Source organism: Dreissena polymorpha, chromosome 11, assembly GCF_020536995.1.
Source record: "Dreissena polymorpha isolate Duluth1 chromosome 11, UMN_Dpol_1.0, whole genome shotgun sequence".
NCBI classification, from domain to species: Eukaryota; Metazoa; Mollusca; class Bivalvia; order Myida; family Dreissenidae; genus Dreissena; species Dreissena polymorpha.
Window position 1 is genome coordinate 18247535 of NC_068365.1, and position 17500 is coordinate 18265034.

Sequence of the window (17500 nt, forward strand, 5' to 3'; positions counted from 1 at the left end):
AATTCTACCGACCTTAACGAATACCTCTCTGCATGGTGCGGATGTTGTATTAAAAAGCAACTAAACAAATATAAAGACGAACTTCAACGGATGGATTGTCCAATAGTGATAGCTGGTGAATATACTTTTTATTTATATTTTAATTACAACTTAAACATGACTCATTACATACATAAATAGTAGCATAAAACATGATTATGGCATGTCCGTAAATAAATATCTCAACACTTTATTCGTTGGGAAGAATTTGTTTGTAAACAGAAGCTGCAAAAAAGAAGAACGTAATTTAAAGATATAACTTATATCCTAAATAAATACAATGAATCCTTAAAAAAATAAGAATACAATGTGTATAAGAAACCAGCAATAATACACATTTTCAGGAGAGACGAGTGCTGGAAAGAGCTGTTTTCTTAACCTCCTTCTCGGAGAAGATATACTTCCGGTCAGCCTACTCTGTGCTACCGCCACTATTTGCGTTGTCCACCCCATTTCTCCAGAAGAGACACCATATTTCGTGGTAGATGGACAAAAGCATGAGGGCAGTAAGGAGGAACTCAAAGGAAAACTAAAGATTAAATTGACCTCTCGTTCTGAAACTGAAAGAATTGAACAAGTTGATATATATTGGCAGGTGCCATTGATTGGACAAAACGTTAGTAAGATTTCATTCATCGAAAACTGTATACAGATTTCATAGGTACATGTAAATGTCAATGTATGTTGTTAATAACGTAGAAATCGAGATTATATTGAAAAAATAATAGTTTAAATGATAATTAATTGATTCTCAGCGTACAACTCAAACAAATAAGGTTTGTGTAAAACTTTATAGATATTTATTCATCCATAAGTTGGGAAGAAGAAGAAATGTTGATAGATCTGTTATTTATAGAAACACATCGTGTTTGTTGACACACCTGGAGTCGGCGAGAGCAAACATATGACTGACACAGTGTTCAAATACCTTCCCAACGCAGCGGCCTTTATATATGTGATTAATTCTGCAAACGCTGGTGGTGTACAGGAAGATAAGGTATGCCATTAAATATATGTTTCGTATTTTAACTCACATTTGGTTGCTTTTAACATTTCTAAGCATTTGTTATGCATGCTTATCTGAGGACATGAATACGTTAAATGTGAGGTTTCTATTAACCAAGTATCTTTAAAATGTTTTCTGTATTATTTAAAGGTTTTTAATTTATAAAGCAAAGTGTGCATCACGTGGCAAGCAGTCAGCTTTTTTTATTGAGAGTCGACCTTTTTAACATGAGATAATCTTTAATTGGTGATCAGCAATGGTAGGTTATTTACCACCAAACTTACCATGTATTAATTTCAGTCAATACATTGGATTAACACTTCTTACCAGAAATAAGCATAACCTTGACTGACAGACCGAACACTCATTAGCGTTATTATTTCACTCATTGAGTTGTATATCTCTCACGGAAAATATACTTGAAACTAATTTGAAAACTAAGACGCCACCAGGAAAACTATATAAGTTCTATTAATCAATTGGTCTTACACTTATTAAACGGCTTATTGGGAGATCAACGAAGACACAACAACAACATCATTATTTCAAAAACACATCCACCGTCAGTTTTATTACGTCATTAAACAAGTTGGCATTTCTCTTGTCAAAGGCAGTTATTCTCACAGAGCCAAGAGTTATAAAAGAGACCACAACCACAACAATCATCATTTTAGTTAATATGTTGATTATTTTTAACACAGACAATACCTTTTATTTAGCCGTTCTGAATATAAAAACCCCACCGCAAACACCATTTTTATTTTATGAAATAACGTGTCCTTAAAAACCTGGCGGACAATTACAAATGCATGACGAGACATCACCTGCAAAATCATTATTTCAGTCAATATGTTAACTTTATATTTCTGGATATATACAATTTAGGTTGTGTCATGTTTAATAAAATATAGTACCATCAGAAGCTGGCAGAATCATTTTTAATACATTATTGTGTTAATGGGCTACATGTGTAACCTAAATTTATTCAAAATAAGCTGTAACATAAAACACCACTACCAGCATTACCGTCGATAACTTATGTATTTCTTAGTGTGAACGATACTCGAATATAATAGACATTTGCAAATCTTCAAGGTAATATCTGAGTTACAAAACTGTTACTTATGACATAGTATAGTGTGATTGCTTTTCTATACACACTAATAAATATCGCACGGGATTAGACGGGAGCTGTTTTAAGTTGCAAACTCCTTTATTTCGTACGTGTTATGGTTATATCTAGCTTGAAAGACGGACGGACTGACGGACGGACTGACGGCCAGCCAACTCGCCGGCCAGTCCGCCAGCCAGTCAGCCAGACAGCCAGACAGACAGCCAGGCAGGCAGGCAAGCAGACAGGCAGGCGGGCAGTCAGACAGGCAGGAACAAAGAAATAAAGACAGACAATATATATATTGACGATATATATATTTGCTCCTCATACATATCCGTTATTTTTATTTTAAATATTGTTTCAAATCTGCTGTTTTAATAATCAAACATAATGCATTTAAATTATACGATAATACGTCAATGAAACGTGTAAATTGGCACGGTTATACGCACGATATACCAATAATTTATTATGTTATTTGCAGTTTAGTACATGATAAACATTTGAATGGATAAATGCTGACTTTATAATTGATTATTGGTCCTACTTTTGGAAAATATGGCTTCAAGCCAATACTCGACTCTACGTCAGAACTCCAGGAGAGTTATTGACGTCGAAAAATATTCGGCGCGATTCCGTTGAAGTTTCATTTAATTAAACTGCATAGTTTCATTTAATTGAACTGCGTATTAACAATATCAGAGAGTTTTATGTTGTAAATTTATTACGCTATGGTCGTCGATTAGTGGACTTTTACAGTTGGCCTTCGCTACAACATTCGAGCAATTCAACCTACAATTATCGTGATCGATTAATTTAAGGATACAATGAAGGACCATACATATCGAGTGCAGTTGTGTCCCATATTTGATATTTTAAAACAAATATGTTTCAATTAATACAAATGAATTATAGATTATCAGGCCGAAAGCAGTATGTGGCTTTTCAATCAGTGTTTACATTGTACTGCGAGATAATATTCTGATTCCCATGTTTTCCGGAATATTTCACGGTCCTTACTGTCTCACAAACCTCAAGCTACACCGGTATAATTAGCTAGTTTAACATAGATATGTACATTTGTATACTTGTAGCTGGTGCACATTTTTAGAAAAGTTCTTGAATACGACAAGTCAAGCGACTTATTTAGTTTCGACCCGGCATGTACATTATTCGTGTGCAACAAGTGGGACATAGTTGCTGACAGGGTCAGTAACGACAGGTGCAATGAACAGAATGTCTGGGAAGATATAGGATCAAAGCTACGCAAATACTTATCTGCGGATACGCTACATATATCATCGTACAAGATGAGCACAACTGAGGTGATGTTTTTGGAACGATCAAATGATATTTTTGGGTATAGTGTGTTATATTTAAATGTGCAATTGATGTTGTTTATATAAAGGTATTCCGGTTGATAGTGTGTTTTCTTTTTTTATAGGCACTACGATACATAAAATCTGGGATGGGGGACAGCAGGTTTTATGCTGAGCTAAAACATGGACTTGAACGTTTGGTCATAAAGAGTCAAACAAGCAAAGCAAGAATGCATACTAGGTAAAATGCATATTTATTTAAGAATAAAAATAAAAGATCGCGTTGTAGTTTCATTAGCTTTAATAGAATATTGTTTATAAAGGCTATATTAAATTTAAAAAAAAATCAAATTTAATTAATATACAAGTGCATTTAACAACGCATTTCTATAAATAGAAATTCCGTTCAACTGAGTACTTTGCAAAGGTTTGTGATGATACCACGCATCAACTAATAAGCGAATTTAATAATTAAGTATACTCCTGTCTATTGATTGGGTAAATTAATATCAGCCGTTTTGACATGTATAAAAGAACGTAGAGATTCAATTGTAGCGGATTTTCGGTGTTATTGGCAGTTGACAACAATTGCGCTGCCTCTTCTTATCTCACTATTCATACTTAATGTGAAAGCTAGAAAGGTAATTGTAAGTTTTACAACGCCCTGCTGAATACAAACCACTTTTATGACACAACGCATCTTTGTGTTTCGTTTAGAATGTTAAAATAAAGAAAATATTGTAGGTTACACAATGAATTTAACAAAGTGTGGCTTTTATTATGGCAGGTTAATGTTTGCTGAAAACAATATGCTTACTTGTAGGTGGATTGAAAATATGATTAATCAAATAAATGCATATATATCGGCCAGAGTTAAACATGCTAAAGCGTCCACAGAGGAAAAGGCGCAGTTGCGCGATCTAATTGACACGAAACTTGATAACATAGAAAGAAACAAAGATAAGGTAAACACAGTCTTTTTCAGAACGTTTAAAATTTTAACTGTTCAAACGAATATTCATGTTGCACACGATAGTATGCCTTTATTACAGTATATCATTGTATAGATAAAAGTGTTACACAAATATGTTATATACAAATTATGTATGTACGTAATATACTTAAATGCGTACAAACGTATATAAACGTCTTATTAAGCACTAATGTGAGTATTTTGCCGGGGTTCACATAAAATAGCAAGATCATTTGCAACCAACATTAATATCAGAGAAAAATGATAGGAAGGTTGGTCAAAATCCGAATGTTCATTGTTTACGTTATCAAATCATCATTATTATATAAATTAGCTATTTCTGGATCACGACACCCAGATAATAACTTTCTTAAAGTAAAAACACTATTCAACTTCTATAAAAGATATATTCGTACTAATAATTGAAGATTGTTTTAATGTTTTCAAACAACAAAGAATCAATCTGAACAAAAGTCACCCACTGTTCTTTCTATATCGGTAGATAAAGAAACGTTCTCTTCTCTTTTGATGAGCGCTTAAAACTTATTTTCAAAGTATATAATAACAGGTGAGAACTTCATTACTAATGAAATGTCAAAAACTAAGCGATGACATGGGGCGTGAAATAGGCTTGCATCTAAGAAAGGAAGATGTTAGTACACGCATCAAAGCTTGTGTGCAACAACTTGTTCACGAAATCAGAGCACCGGACGACGATGCTTTTCAGTATAATGCAAAGCAGCGTATAATGAACATTGTTGTCAAAGAAATCGATGCCTGGGAAAAGGATTGTCAATTTTGGAGAAAAACAATGGAATATTTTATGCACACAATTGAAAAGAAATTCGATATTCTAGACGAGCAATGCCTTGAAGCTGAATCCGCTTTTGATAACACAGAGAGAAGTATGAAAGGTAAACAATGTATACATCAATGTCATTTGTTTTTAAATGTCCATGAAATACTTCGTTTGTTATCACTGGCTTCACTGAACTGTTCTACAGTACATTTAATTTCTTAACACTGTCTTCTAAATCTGTTGAAATGAACTATTATAATGGTCCGTTAAATGTATGGTTTGACAACAATATTTGTTAAGTGGCGATTATTTGAAAATATTGAAACTTATAATGCTACAGTTTAAATGTGTGAACCAATTGCAATCAATATATTTTGGTAATCAATAATCGACTCTTCCGTATTGCGTGAGCACTTTATCTTAAATACCTCATATATTTGCAACGGAAATGTTTTTGACATTTAAGTTTCGACTAAGGTTTCAGAAATGTATGTTTTAACGATTCTGGTCTTGTGCATCTTCAACAGTTTGAAAAATACTTTACACGTTCATGATTATGCAGATCTTCAAACATTAATATATTATGAATAATTATATCGCGTAAACAATGAATTGCTTAGCACTTTAAGAATGCAAAAGAATATCTTGGTCAAAATATGAAATATAAGAAGTATTTTTAATAAATAGAAATAACTCATTTATTTCCTAAAACAAGCAGCAGCTGTAAGCAATTATTTTATGTTCTAAATGTGTTATACTAGTATATAAAGCGCATTAACGTCTGTTTTTACGACAACTTGTTTGCTTAGACGTGCGATATGGTTTGATGTAAAGTAACGTACATCGTTAAGCACCGTTATATATATTGTTGGATTTACAGAGTCTGAGTTTCCAGAAACAAGGAGAATGCCATCTTTTGGAGCATTAATTAAGGAAAAGTGGGAAAATACAGTGTATCCGTGGTTATCGAAATGGGAATTCAAACTAGGAGAATTCGAGGTTTCAATACGTTCGGTCGTTTCGGGAATTCATCATATGGCTAAAGTTCTGAACCGTGAAAAGTATATGAGAAAATTATTGAAAGAAGTTTTAAAAGAGTGCTTCAATGAAGAATCTATTCGCCGTCATATAACTACAACTTATTTTGCGCCATTAGAAAACTACATACAAGAGCAATGCAACCAAAGAATAGCAACTCGAATAAATGCGTGTAAGAGGCTACTGGATTCGGTTGCGAGTGATAACCGAAATGCAGACGACATTATCCATGAATGGCATAATATTGACGAGAATGTACGACCCATCTTTGCTGAGCTAGGCAAAGTTCAGGAACTTGCAAAGTTTGAATAGAAACAATAATTGTTTATCATTCTAACGACAAAGTTGGAATGGTGTGTATCTCAATGACACATACATTGTGTAAGGGAAAAATGCATTGGCATTGGAAGAAGATAAACTATAAAAGTATATTTATAAGATTTACTTCTTTTTTGATAACACTGCGTGCAAGTATTGTATCCATTTCTTGATTTTGGTATCCGAATAATTAACACAAACTTAAATCAATGCACTTGTTTGTAAAGGACATGCAGCTACAAATTAAATGCAATATAATAAACTAAATTGTGTACATCAATAAAAGCAAAACGCTTTGATGATATGGCACATAAAGAAGTCATTTCAATGATGCAGGAAAAAAGAGGCGTTGAACGACATTTTTTAAGCTTTGGTGTAAGTAAACCGGGACATTTACATGGACAAGTGCATATGTTTAAGTATGCAGAACACCAAGAGTGACATATCTTGTGTTTTTAATTATTATGTATGTTATGTTAGAGAAAAGTTGTGTTTAGTATTGTTTTTATTATGATGAAACCCGAGTTTTAATTTTAATGCATGTTTCGTTAAAATCAATGTTATGAGTGAAACTCAACATATTTTATGATAACATACTTTCATGTACGATATGTGTGTGTATGTGTGTGTGTATGCGTGCGTGCTAGCGTTACCTGTGTGTTTTTGTGCGTGCGTTAGTGCATACGTGCGAATGTGTATGTGTGCATACCTAGCGTAGCTTTAAGATTTAAATATACGATACACGTATAAGTTATCAGTATAAGTTACAATGATACACATAAGATACGCTTTTATGATCTGCAGATACATTTAACCAATGTTAAAACAACGTTAAGATATCAATTGCGATAACAATGAACATGCAGTTTTACGGAAAAAATTCGACCATATAACAAATAAATATTTGATAAATAAATGATTAAATGCTTTTAAACCGATCATTTACTTACTTTTACAATCTTTTATTATTTCGGACAGTTGTCCGCTTATTCTAAGAGTAAATGCTCACTAAACTAACATATTTTGTTTTTCTTTTACACTGCATTTGTAAACTGCAAATGTTATTACAGTAGCTGTTATACATAGTTTTAGTAAGCATAGTGTATTTAAAGTGTTTATATATTCTTTACAATGTCAGATAAATTTGATTCGTTTAAAATTATGCTGTGTTAATAATATGTTTACAGCATTAAATAAACGTACTGATTTTGGGTTTGTTTGTAACTAATTTATCGACATGTATTAAGGCTTTCTTAAATGTTGTCGTGAATAAATAGAAAAATGTGAATTTTCGACGATATAGTCATGAGTGCATTCCCCTCAGTTACCTTCTTGCAAAGCTTTACACGAACATTCTTTCTATAGATGTTTCAGCGCCTTTGTTTTTCTTGTCTCTATAAAAACACCGAATCACACAGACTATTTGTGGCTTAAATAAGAGCCCGCATAGTGAAATAATTTCCATTGTCAATATTAGTTATTATTTTCAAAATGTATTATCATTACAATATATATGTAAATAAATAACTATCTTGAAATGTGTGTCTTTGGGCAGTTAACACATGTTAGATAAAGAGCAAACGAATCGAAACAACGACAGCTACGTATTCAAATAGATATACGTAGTCTACTAAATGTGCCACATATGTTTTCTTAAAAAAGGATTATGTGTGCCGTTCCGTATGTCTTAACGTCCAATTAAATAACATTGTTTAAGATAATTGTCCGATTTAAAGCTGCAAGCAATCGCATCATCAAATTTATATCAGCCAGACTGCAGTATGTACTTGACGATTTTTACCGATCGGAGTTTAAATATTTTTTCATCGAGTAACATTTTTTCTTTACATAAACATTTATAATCTATTGGGAAATAACACAAAGATTAAGTGAACATGAAAACACAGAAATACTTTTGTGAAAAAGTTAACAAAGACGCAATATTTTTTCAATACACAACTTCGGCTCAACAGTGGCATTTTTTGACAAATACAAATTAGATGCACTTAGATCATCTTTTGCATGAACTTCAATTGTTGCATCCTTTTTGAAGTTCTTTTACATATTTGCATACTGCCCCATGATCGTAAAAATAATTTGTGTATTATTCATTATTAGAAAGGTAGATATGAACGATCACAAGAGCTGTCAGAAGACAGCGCGCTCGACTTTTTGAGTGCTTGACAGTATAACGTAAGCCATCATAGGAAAATTGTTCTAATTAAATAAGGTCACGGTAATATAGTCAAATTCTAGCTGGAAGAGGACCATAATTGAAACATATTGATCGCTTATGTTTTAAAGCATTGGTACAGTACAGACGATTTTGAGTTCAGGTACATTTTCCACAATCTATTGAACATTTTAAAGACATAAAACAAACTGATAAGATTGTATTTCAAGTTTGATAGCAAAGCTTGGGTGGGATGGTTGGACGGTCTTTCAAAAATAAAATAATAACAAGAGCACCTCATAACTGATGCCACGCTCGACTGCGGGTGCAGTTTTTGAATAAATGTAAGCTTGTCGGATTTTTTTCTCTTTTAAGAGGTCATAGTTGCATTATTGTATTCTTATTCCAAAATGTCAACGAACTGGGATTTGAAAGTCGGTCTGGAAAATATATTAAGATTTAGCTACGTGAAGAGTGGATGTGAATGGCGTACAAGGTGACGATAAATACATTTGTTTGGTCATTATTTTCTTACAGATATCGGTGCTGTAGTTTAAAGTACAAAGAAATCAGCTCGTAATGTACTTCAAAAGCTATATATTTGTATATCAGGACACAATTCGTTCATGAAAATATATTAGTGTTTCCTCTGATTGTGTGTGTTTTTATAGTTACAAATCCTACAATCATTAGCTGAGATGCAAGTTTACTTATATTGTCTATAATGTGTATTTGAATGGACTGTAAAACTCGTGACCTTTTACCATTACAACTGTAATTCGTACATGTTGTAGCAAAAAAAAAAGATTCACAATATTACCCTAATTCTAAACCAATACAATGTATGATATCTCAATAAAGCTGTGAGTGTTATTTACATATTTTATTTGGAAATGACATCGTTTTCAGAAGAATTGCGACTTAATATCGGAGAGTTACGACTAATCACATTGTGCAAATCATTGTTTGAAGGATATTAAAAGGGGCCGTCCAACAAATTTCACGTTTTGGTAAATTGAAAAAATTAAAAAAAAAGATTTTTCAGATTCGCAAATTTTCGTTTTTTGTTATGATATTTTTGAGGAAATAGTAATACTGACCATTTTCCATGCTTTTAAATATCTATTATATGCATCTTTTGATTATTTGAAAACCTGAAAATTATAAAGCGTCGTGCGACGCAAAACGTTTGAATAATTTGAAAAGTTCTGGTCCCGTGTTCAGAAAATATATTTTGCAATCAAAAATCGATTTTGCTTGCCATTGAAAATGGATTTTCATTGTAGTTGATAAGCAAAAATGAATATCGATGTCAGTTAAAATCAATTTTCAATTGCAAAATCGTTTTGTGAACACGGGGCCAGTTGTTGTCGTTTTATTTTGTGATACTACGAAGATTGCTTATATAGGTAAAAAATATTTTTGGACGGTCCCTTTAACGAGGATTGCTTAAATAGGTAAACACTATTTTTGGACGGCCCTTTAACGTTCGTAAAGTGGTAATTCAAGACTGACTAAATTATAATCGGACAATATATGGATGCTGTTACAAGAATGATTTTGAAATATAATACTAAAACATGGACAAAAGTTTCTAATCATTAAGTGGATACAACTTAAAAACAAGATGGCCGAAATAGCATTGAGTCCTGCTCATGAATTTACGGCAACATGAATGGGAGTAAAATTGTTATATAAAAAATATTTGACATTTTGTGTTGGACAATTAAATACTGAAATACATAAATCAAATTATTTTTAGGAAATTAAAACAAGACATATAGCAAATAGTAAAGATTACAAAGTCCCCGTGTTTCTAAAACTATTGAGCACGCAAATAACACATAAATATTCCAAAGCTCGAAAAATAATTGCATGCGATGTTCATAAGAACTCATATAATAAAGCATCATCTCAACAAATAACAACGACATGATTTGCGAAATGACAATTTGCAAAAGTTGTTTCAATTATAGACAATTATAATAATGTATTTTGACAAACATTCTTCTTAGACATACCTCATAGGTTTTCTCACAAGTCTTCAAATATTGACCAACCTCAGTACTTATTAAATGCATGTGTTCAATGTTTATAGATGCATGTCGTAAAAATGCAGTACAAAACAAAAACATTTAATTTTAACTTAGAAATGTTACCATAAAATTTAAGTATACAATCATGTGAGGCTTATATGCAAATGAGGTAGTTTTGAAGATTGGATGTGTTTTTTCACTGAAGTAATAGTATTAACTATAAATCATAATGTATATCATACAATTTCGTAACTTGTATAATAAATAACAGCATAACCAATACACTGATATATCGAGCACTAACATGCGTTTGTAAGACAATAAAATAACGTAACAAAACAACTATATTGCTATTACATGGTTGAATTCTTGTTTTGTAAATAATAAAAAAAAGAAAATTGTCTCACCCGCATTAGACTTGGAAGACATTTCTTACGCAACTCTTTTCAAACGTGAATATCTCAGTTGTAAGTAAAATTTTGATTTAGCATTGTACATGTGATCATTTGACTTTAATCTAAGCATGCTCAAGCTAAAATCGATCGGACGCTTCAGCAGGTGTGGTATGTATGGCTTCATTTTTCTGCACGTTGCAATGGGGAAACTCAATATTTTTCTAAAAGTATTACAATTTCATTATTTTAGTTGGGTTGTAACACCGAAAAACATAATTAATTAATTTAAATACATAATTAATTAATTTAAAAAAATGTATGGCTCAATTGAATGTTCAGATGCGCAACTGCGCATTTTGGTAAATTGCAGGCTACAACAAACATATGGAATTATTGCACTCAAATATGAAAGTTTATAGCACACATATATTTTGACAATTTGACAACACAAATATCAGAATTATATATTATAACACATTATAATAAAATTAGAATAATATGGCGTTTCACCATTCCCACGTGCAAAATATGAAGCCATACATACCCAACGTGCTAAAGGGTCTGATAGGCATGGATGAATGATTTTATTTCGAGCTTGCTCTGAATGTAGTTAATTGATCACATGTAAAATTTTAAATCAAAATCTTTACTCATAAATGAGATATTTAAGTTGAAAAGTGCTGCGTTAGAAATATGCATTATGTACAATATTGTGGATTTATCATTTCGAATAATGCATTTATATACGCGAAAGACAAATACATTTGTTACTAAACCTCTGTTAATGAATCAGCCACAAAACATGGTGTGCCTGCACACTCAGGTGACCAAAGAGTACATGCTCCATTAAAAATAATAATGTGCTCCGTGAAAATGGAGTTAAATGTTTTGCGTAAAGTCGCGTCCCATATTAGCCTGTGTAATCCGCACAGGCCAATCATGGGTGACAATTTCCGCCTAAACTGGATATCTGCTAAGAAGAGACTTTCTTTAAACGAAACAAATCATACAAGCGGAAAGTGTCATCCCTGATAAGCCTGTGCAGACTGCACAGGCTAATCTGGGAAGACACTTTACTCACATGTATTAAACCCCCTTAAACAGACAACGGACCTTTATTATGGAATAAAATGCGTCCTATTGGTTCGTCCGAGTTGCTCATGCACATACTGGAATAAGTGTTTGCTTTGAAGTACAAGTTACTTTTAATCCAATGGTTAAAAGCAGTGTACAATTGGTGTGTATTTGGTCTTGTATTTACATTGTCATGATTGTACGTACGATTGTAAACGCGCCATACGTAGACGATCTTTACCACATGTAGTACAGGATCTTTCAACGATTACTTTCAGTGATACTGAGCAAAATATATCGATGAAGACACACTAAAATAGATCATCAGTTGTTGCATTGCTCAATCCATGTTCTCTAATGAACCATCTTATAACATTATTCATGTAGAGTGTCTGGTTTTAAACACAATCTGTAAATCTGTTGTCACTTCCTCTGCGGTGGGTCTGAAGAAAATTCGTTCAAGAAACAATATAATGATGAGAAACATTGATAGGCAGTGTGTGATACAAATAATTTTTCCATCCGCATTTCAAAGTTATTGCAATTTGTTTGTGTTTTTCAATAAACAAATAAAACATGTTTGAGATTCTTAATACGGCAAGATCAAGATTATGTCAAAATAAGACGTTAATCATTTATGATTAAGACGATATTCGTTCATGAGCGAATTCGGCGCCATATTATTTAGAAGCTGTTAGCCATTGAGAAGTGTGAGTTAATATTCTTTTTATAAAGATTCTTCACACTTTTAATTCCTTCGCAAGTATACTATCTAACAGTGTGCTTTTCTGTAACTGTTATGACACGAAAATAACGTATTGTTAAAGAAAAGCCTGTTTATTCCTACTTTTCACTTTGCTGAAGTTAAAATATGAAAATTGTTATAAATTGCTTTCATTATAAACTCAAAATAAATGTCAAAGTTAATTAATGTTTAAAATACACATCGAATGTGAAAATATATCACAATAGGGCCCTCTGTATGCTAGCCATGCTGCGCACAGAGATAAATCAAAAGAGGCATTTTGACATAGCATGCCTATACTTGTAAAAGTCAAACAGTCCAAATTAAAGTCAAATATTGCAAATAATCTTGTTTTTCTGTAAGAACCGCATAGAGCCAGCAACCTTTGAGATAATTATAATAAATTAATATTCAGTTAATTTTACTACTGATTACACGTTAATGGATTCATCAAAAGTATAGAGTAACCAACGAAATGTGCAAGTAATGCATATTTACTCATGCGTGTTAGTTAAGTAAGGCAAACCTTTGTTTATTATGTATATGAAGTATTTAAGTATTTGATTTCAAAACTATTATAATTATTATTTTGTGTATCACACCAAACAACGTAAACGTACCTTTACAAATAAAACATAACTTTATTTAGTTTGCATTATCTCTGCCATTCTCACGATTTCTTGTCATAAACGACAATTTCAAGTAGAGAAACGATATGATAAACCAATCTTCATATGATACTTGAAGTGAGACCTATCGATAACTAGGTCTTCAAATTTTGACTTTTAATAGTTGAATGTGATTTTTTTACTGAACTTGTTTGATAATATTTGAACGCATGAACTTAATCAGGACATTGGATAGTATAGCTGTTAAATATCACGCTATCTTATGTAACAATTAAGTGTGCTTACATCAAATTATTATATATATATTACAATAGTAAAGTTAAATACAATTCTTACTTATATATTATATAACAATATTGGCTTTCGCATTATACAAATGTCCATAAAATTAACTTTTTAGTTGCGGAAAAAGCTACACAAACGGTAAGTAGTTTTTCTTCGGTACTTTCGTTAAAAACTTGTTTTGTTATATACGTTAGTTATAGTGCATATATTTGCGCAGAACAATTCGAGTAGTACTTCTTAACGCGACTTCAATTTGCAATTAAATTCCGTATTTCAGAAGGTGTCTGCATGGTAGGTGGCTCAAGAAGATCAGAATGCCACAACGTGAATATGTGTACGCGTCAAAGTTAATATTCATGCAAATATTCAGATTAAATAACTGTGTTTGTTTAATATTATTATACGCGCAATTCCAAAATAATCAAGCATCGATTAAGCCTCCGTCACTAGTCAACGTCCTAATCATCAATATTTAATACAATGTCCTCGTTGTTTCTGCATAACTGAAATGCACTTTCATTTCACGTAGAAAGAGAACAAACGGCAGTTTAATAACTATGAAAAAATAAATAACTTTTCCGCGGTGTATTTTCAGTGAACTAAACATGTGTGTATGAAATTAAAATTGAAATGTTTATGCGGAGTGTTCGTAACTTGTTTGCGGGTTTCAGAATGAATTACAAGACGCATTGTACTTTACTTTTACATTGAAAGCATAACACTGGCACTTAATGTAGCCATCTGGTTCTTTTGCTCAACAGCACCTGACCTGATCTAGTTGAGAAATTGAGCTATGGTATCTCGAAATTCTAACAATTACGATATATTTTCGAACCGAAGGTGCCTTTGTTCCATCTTTTACTGGACATTATGGACTTTTTATGAAACGTATTCTGAATATTCTATGACGTCATTATGAATATGTTTAAATTGGTGTCAAGTTGTGTTAATATCGATCAATAATTGCAAAGTAAGAAGCTGCGCAGCAAACAATTTTTGAACAAGTACATTCCATTTTCAATCGTTGACTTCCAAGCATGACCTTGGCCTTTAATGTAGCCATATCGGTATTTTGTAAAACACTGCTCCTGATAGTTAAAAATCTGTGTTTTTTCTATGTTAGTTAAACCTTTAATCATAACGTATGACCGTGTATTTAAAGAGGCCATTATTACCTTTAAATGTTACCTTGACATTGAGGACAACTTTAGGATATTCATATAAAACGCATTGTTATATATATGCTAATATATGGGCCAAGTAATTATAACGTCATTCAATACATGAGAAACATCTAGCTCGAACAAGCTCTTTAAAAATGACATTTTCCGATCTTTGAATTTTAAGTATATAACTGACCTTAAATATAACTATATGTTTTTGTGTGTTATAGTACACTGTCTGACATAGGGTAAAATTTGTGGGGATTTTTTGTAATTCTTTTATTATGAGAAAAAAAATACTTTAAAGTATTAACTATACCTTCGAACTAGTTATTTAAAGTAAAACCAATCGTCTAATCCAATTAAAAAACGCAAGTTGTTTTGAAATCGCTACATGCATTAAAAAGATCTGGCACGACACTCAATGGTTATATGTTATACATTTGACCTTGACATATGAAATTAATCTTAATATAACCAACCTACATTGGGAGTCGCTAGAACATTTTAACAACATGAACAGGTTAAGTCGACCAACATACATTCTGTTGTAGCGACGTGAGTGGAAACAATTGACTTGTTGGGCTAATTTCAACCGATATATCATTACGGAATTCTATTATCACGTCAACGTATGACAAAGTTGTATTACAAACCCTAGTAAAATTATAACAAAATATAGTCTTTATCAAATAGTCAAATACACTTTAAAGAAAACAATGCGTATACTGTTCTTTGCTGTTTGTCTGATCCAGTGTACCATAGAAGCCACGCTTCTTCGTGTGTCATATGATTCCGTCATTTCACAATATAGCGTAAGGTACTTTAATTAAATAAACAGACAAATATTATTTCCGGTAGTCAATTTTTATCATGCAAGTCGACCTACACAAATTCTGTTTTTTGCTACTCGCTATTTGTTCGATTGAATATTACCTTACTAGCTTGAATTTATTGCAATGACGTCATCAAATTTATAAAAACAAAACATAATCTGTATTGTTTGTGCTAATCTAAGGCGTAACTTAGTATGCAAACAGCAATCGATATCAGTTGAACTGTTTACCTCATGTAAAACATAAACCGTGTTTAAGCCAGTTTTCATGCAGACATTATATACATAGATGGTGACGTCACTATTTTATTTTCCCCTCTTTACTAAGACGCATCACATTCCCCTGGTTTGGGGAATTATGCTTCCGCCAAAGTAGTTCTACGTAGGAATGAAAATGTTGATAATGAAAAAAAAACGTTTTTTATTGTGTGTTTAAAACAAAATGTTATTTAAAGGAATGTTATTTAATTATGTTTAAATGTGATTTTGAATCTCTAATAAAACGATTATCAGAAGCACGATTACCTGACCTATTTTCGCTTTCACTTTTCACTCGTAAAAGAAGTGCTACCCACAATTCCTTTCGCGTTAGAAAACAGGTCAGTAAGACCGGTGTGTAAACAATGTTCCTGCAGCAATATGTAAGTAAGCAACTAAACTTAATCCTTACTACTTCGACACGTCCGCACTGAATTCCGGCACTTTATCCTGCTAAATAATCAAAATAATCTACTGTAGCACTGCGGTTAAAATATATTATTCAAAATCCCCAACATCGAAACGAAAAGGCGACTGAGCTAAGCAGAGAATTACAATATTTGTCATGCAACCAGCATTTAATCCATACTCAACCCACTTATTCAGTATATACAAAAGCCATGTTGTTTTTGTTTCACATCGTTCCGGAACAGTTATGAGAATGATGATACTCCATGATGACGTCATAAATTAGTACGCGTATTTGTGCGGTTGTGAAGTTAGTTGAAGCGCAGCATGCATGCCGTTTTAATGTGTGAGCTCATTCATGTAGAGGATACTGTATTAAGTGATGTATGTGTATTTAACCTATGTTTGAAATCATCACGAAATACTTATTTCATTTATATCTGACGTACTAAAATTCCGTTTTTATGCTTTTTTATACGAATCCCTTGTACCATACTAGCTGGACTTTGTGTTATGATCTCATTACAGATTTATGTTCAGAACTAATAATGTATAGATAGTAGGAGCTAAACTAAATGGTCAATACAAACAGCCAATTAAAGCAGTTGGATATCTTCTACAAAGACTGCAAATTAACCGAGTAATTTGTAACAATACTCACTTAAGGATTCTTATATTGAAATGGGGCTTTCAGAGAAATTGCATTCACAATTTATCAAGCAATAGTCTGTGGATCTTTACTCAATTAGTGTTTAAAAGATTTACAAGTAAATGTCTTATTTTGATATGATATTTCAGACGAACTAAATGAAATCGTTGAAAGTAGTCTGAAGTATTTGCTTACATTATTTTTTAACATAGTCACTATATAATGTGCATTTACGCAATTTTAA

General features: G+C 32.2%; 1 protein-coding gene across 5 annotated transcripts in view; it reads left to right on the forward strand.

The window, feature by feature from the left end:
- The window catches only part of LOC127851022 (bacterial dynamin-like protein), a 12227-nt gene extending 4415 nt beyond the window's left edge, over positions 1-7812 (forward strand). For 3 of the 5 annotated variants that reach the window (XM_052384458.1, XM_052384457.1, XM_052384460.1), the window contains 8 exons: positions 1-115; positions 384-655; positions 896-1036; positions 3254-3484; positions 3604-3719; positions 4302-4443; positions 5020-5365; positions 6131-7812. The exon at positions 1-115 is cut by the window's left edge and continues 90 nt beyond it. In XM_052384458.1, coding sequence (XP_052240418.1) covers positions 1-115; positions 384-655; positions 896-1036; positions 3254-3484; positions 3604-3719; positions 4302-4443; positions 5020-5365; positions 6131-6600 — 1833 coding nt within the window. In that variant the 3' untranslated portion in view covers positions 6601-7812. Of the gene's footprint in view, positions 116-383; positions 656-895; positions 1037-3253; positions 3485-3603; positions 3720-4301; positions 4444-5019; positions 5366-5734; positions 5857-6130 lie in introns of those variants that run through there. The other 2 variants (XM_052384461.1, XM_052384459.1) reach the window with 2 other exon arrangements.
- The last annotated feature ends 9688 nt before the right edge of the window (positions 7813-17500 follow it).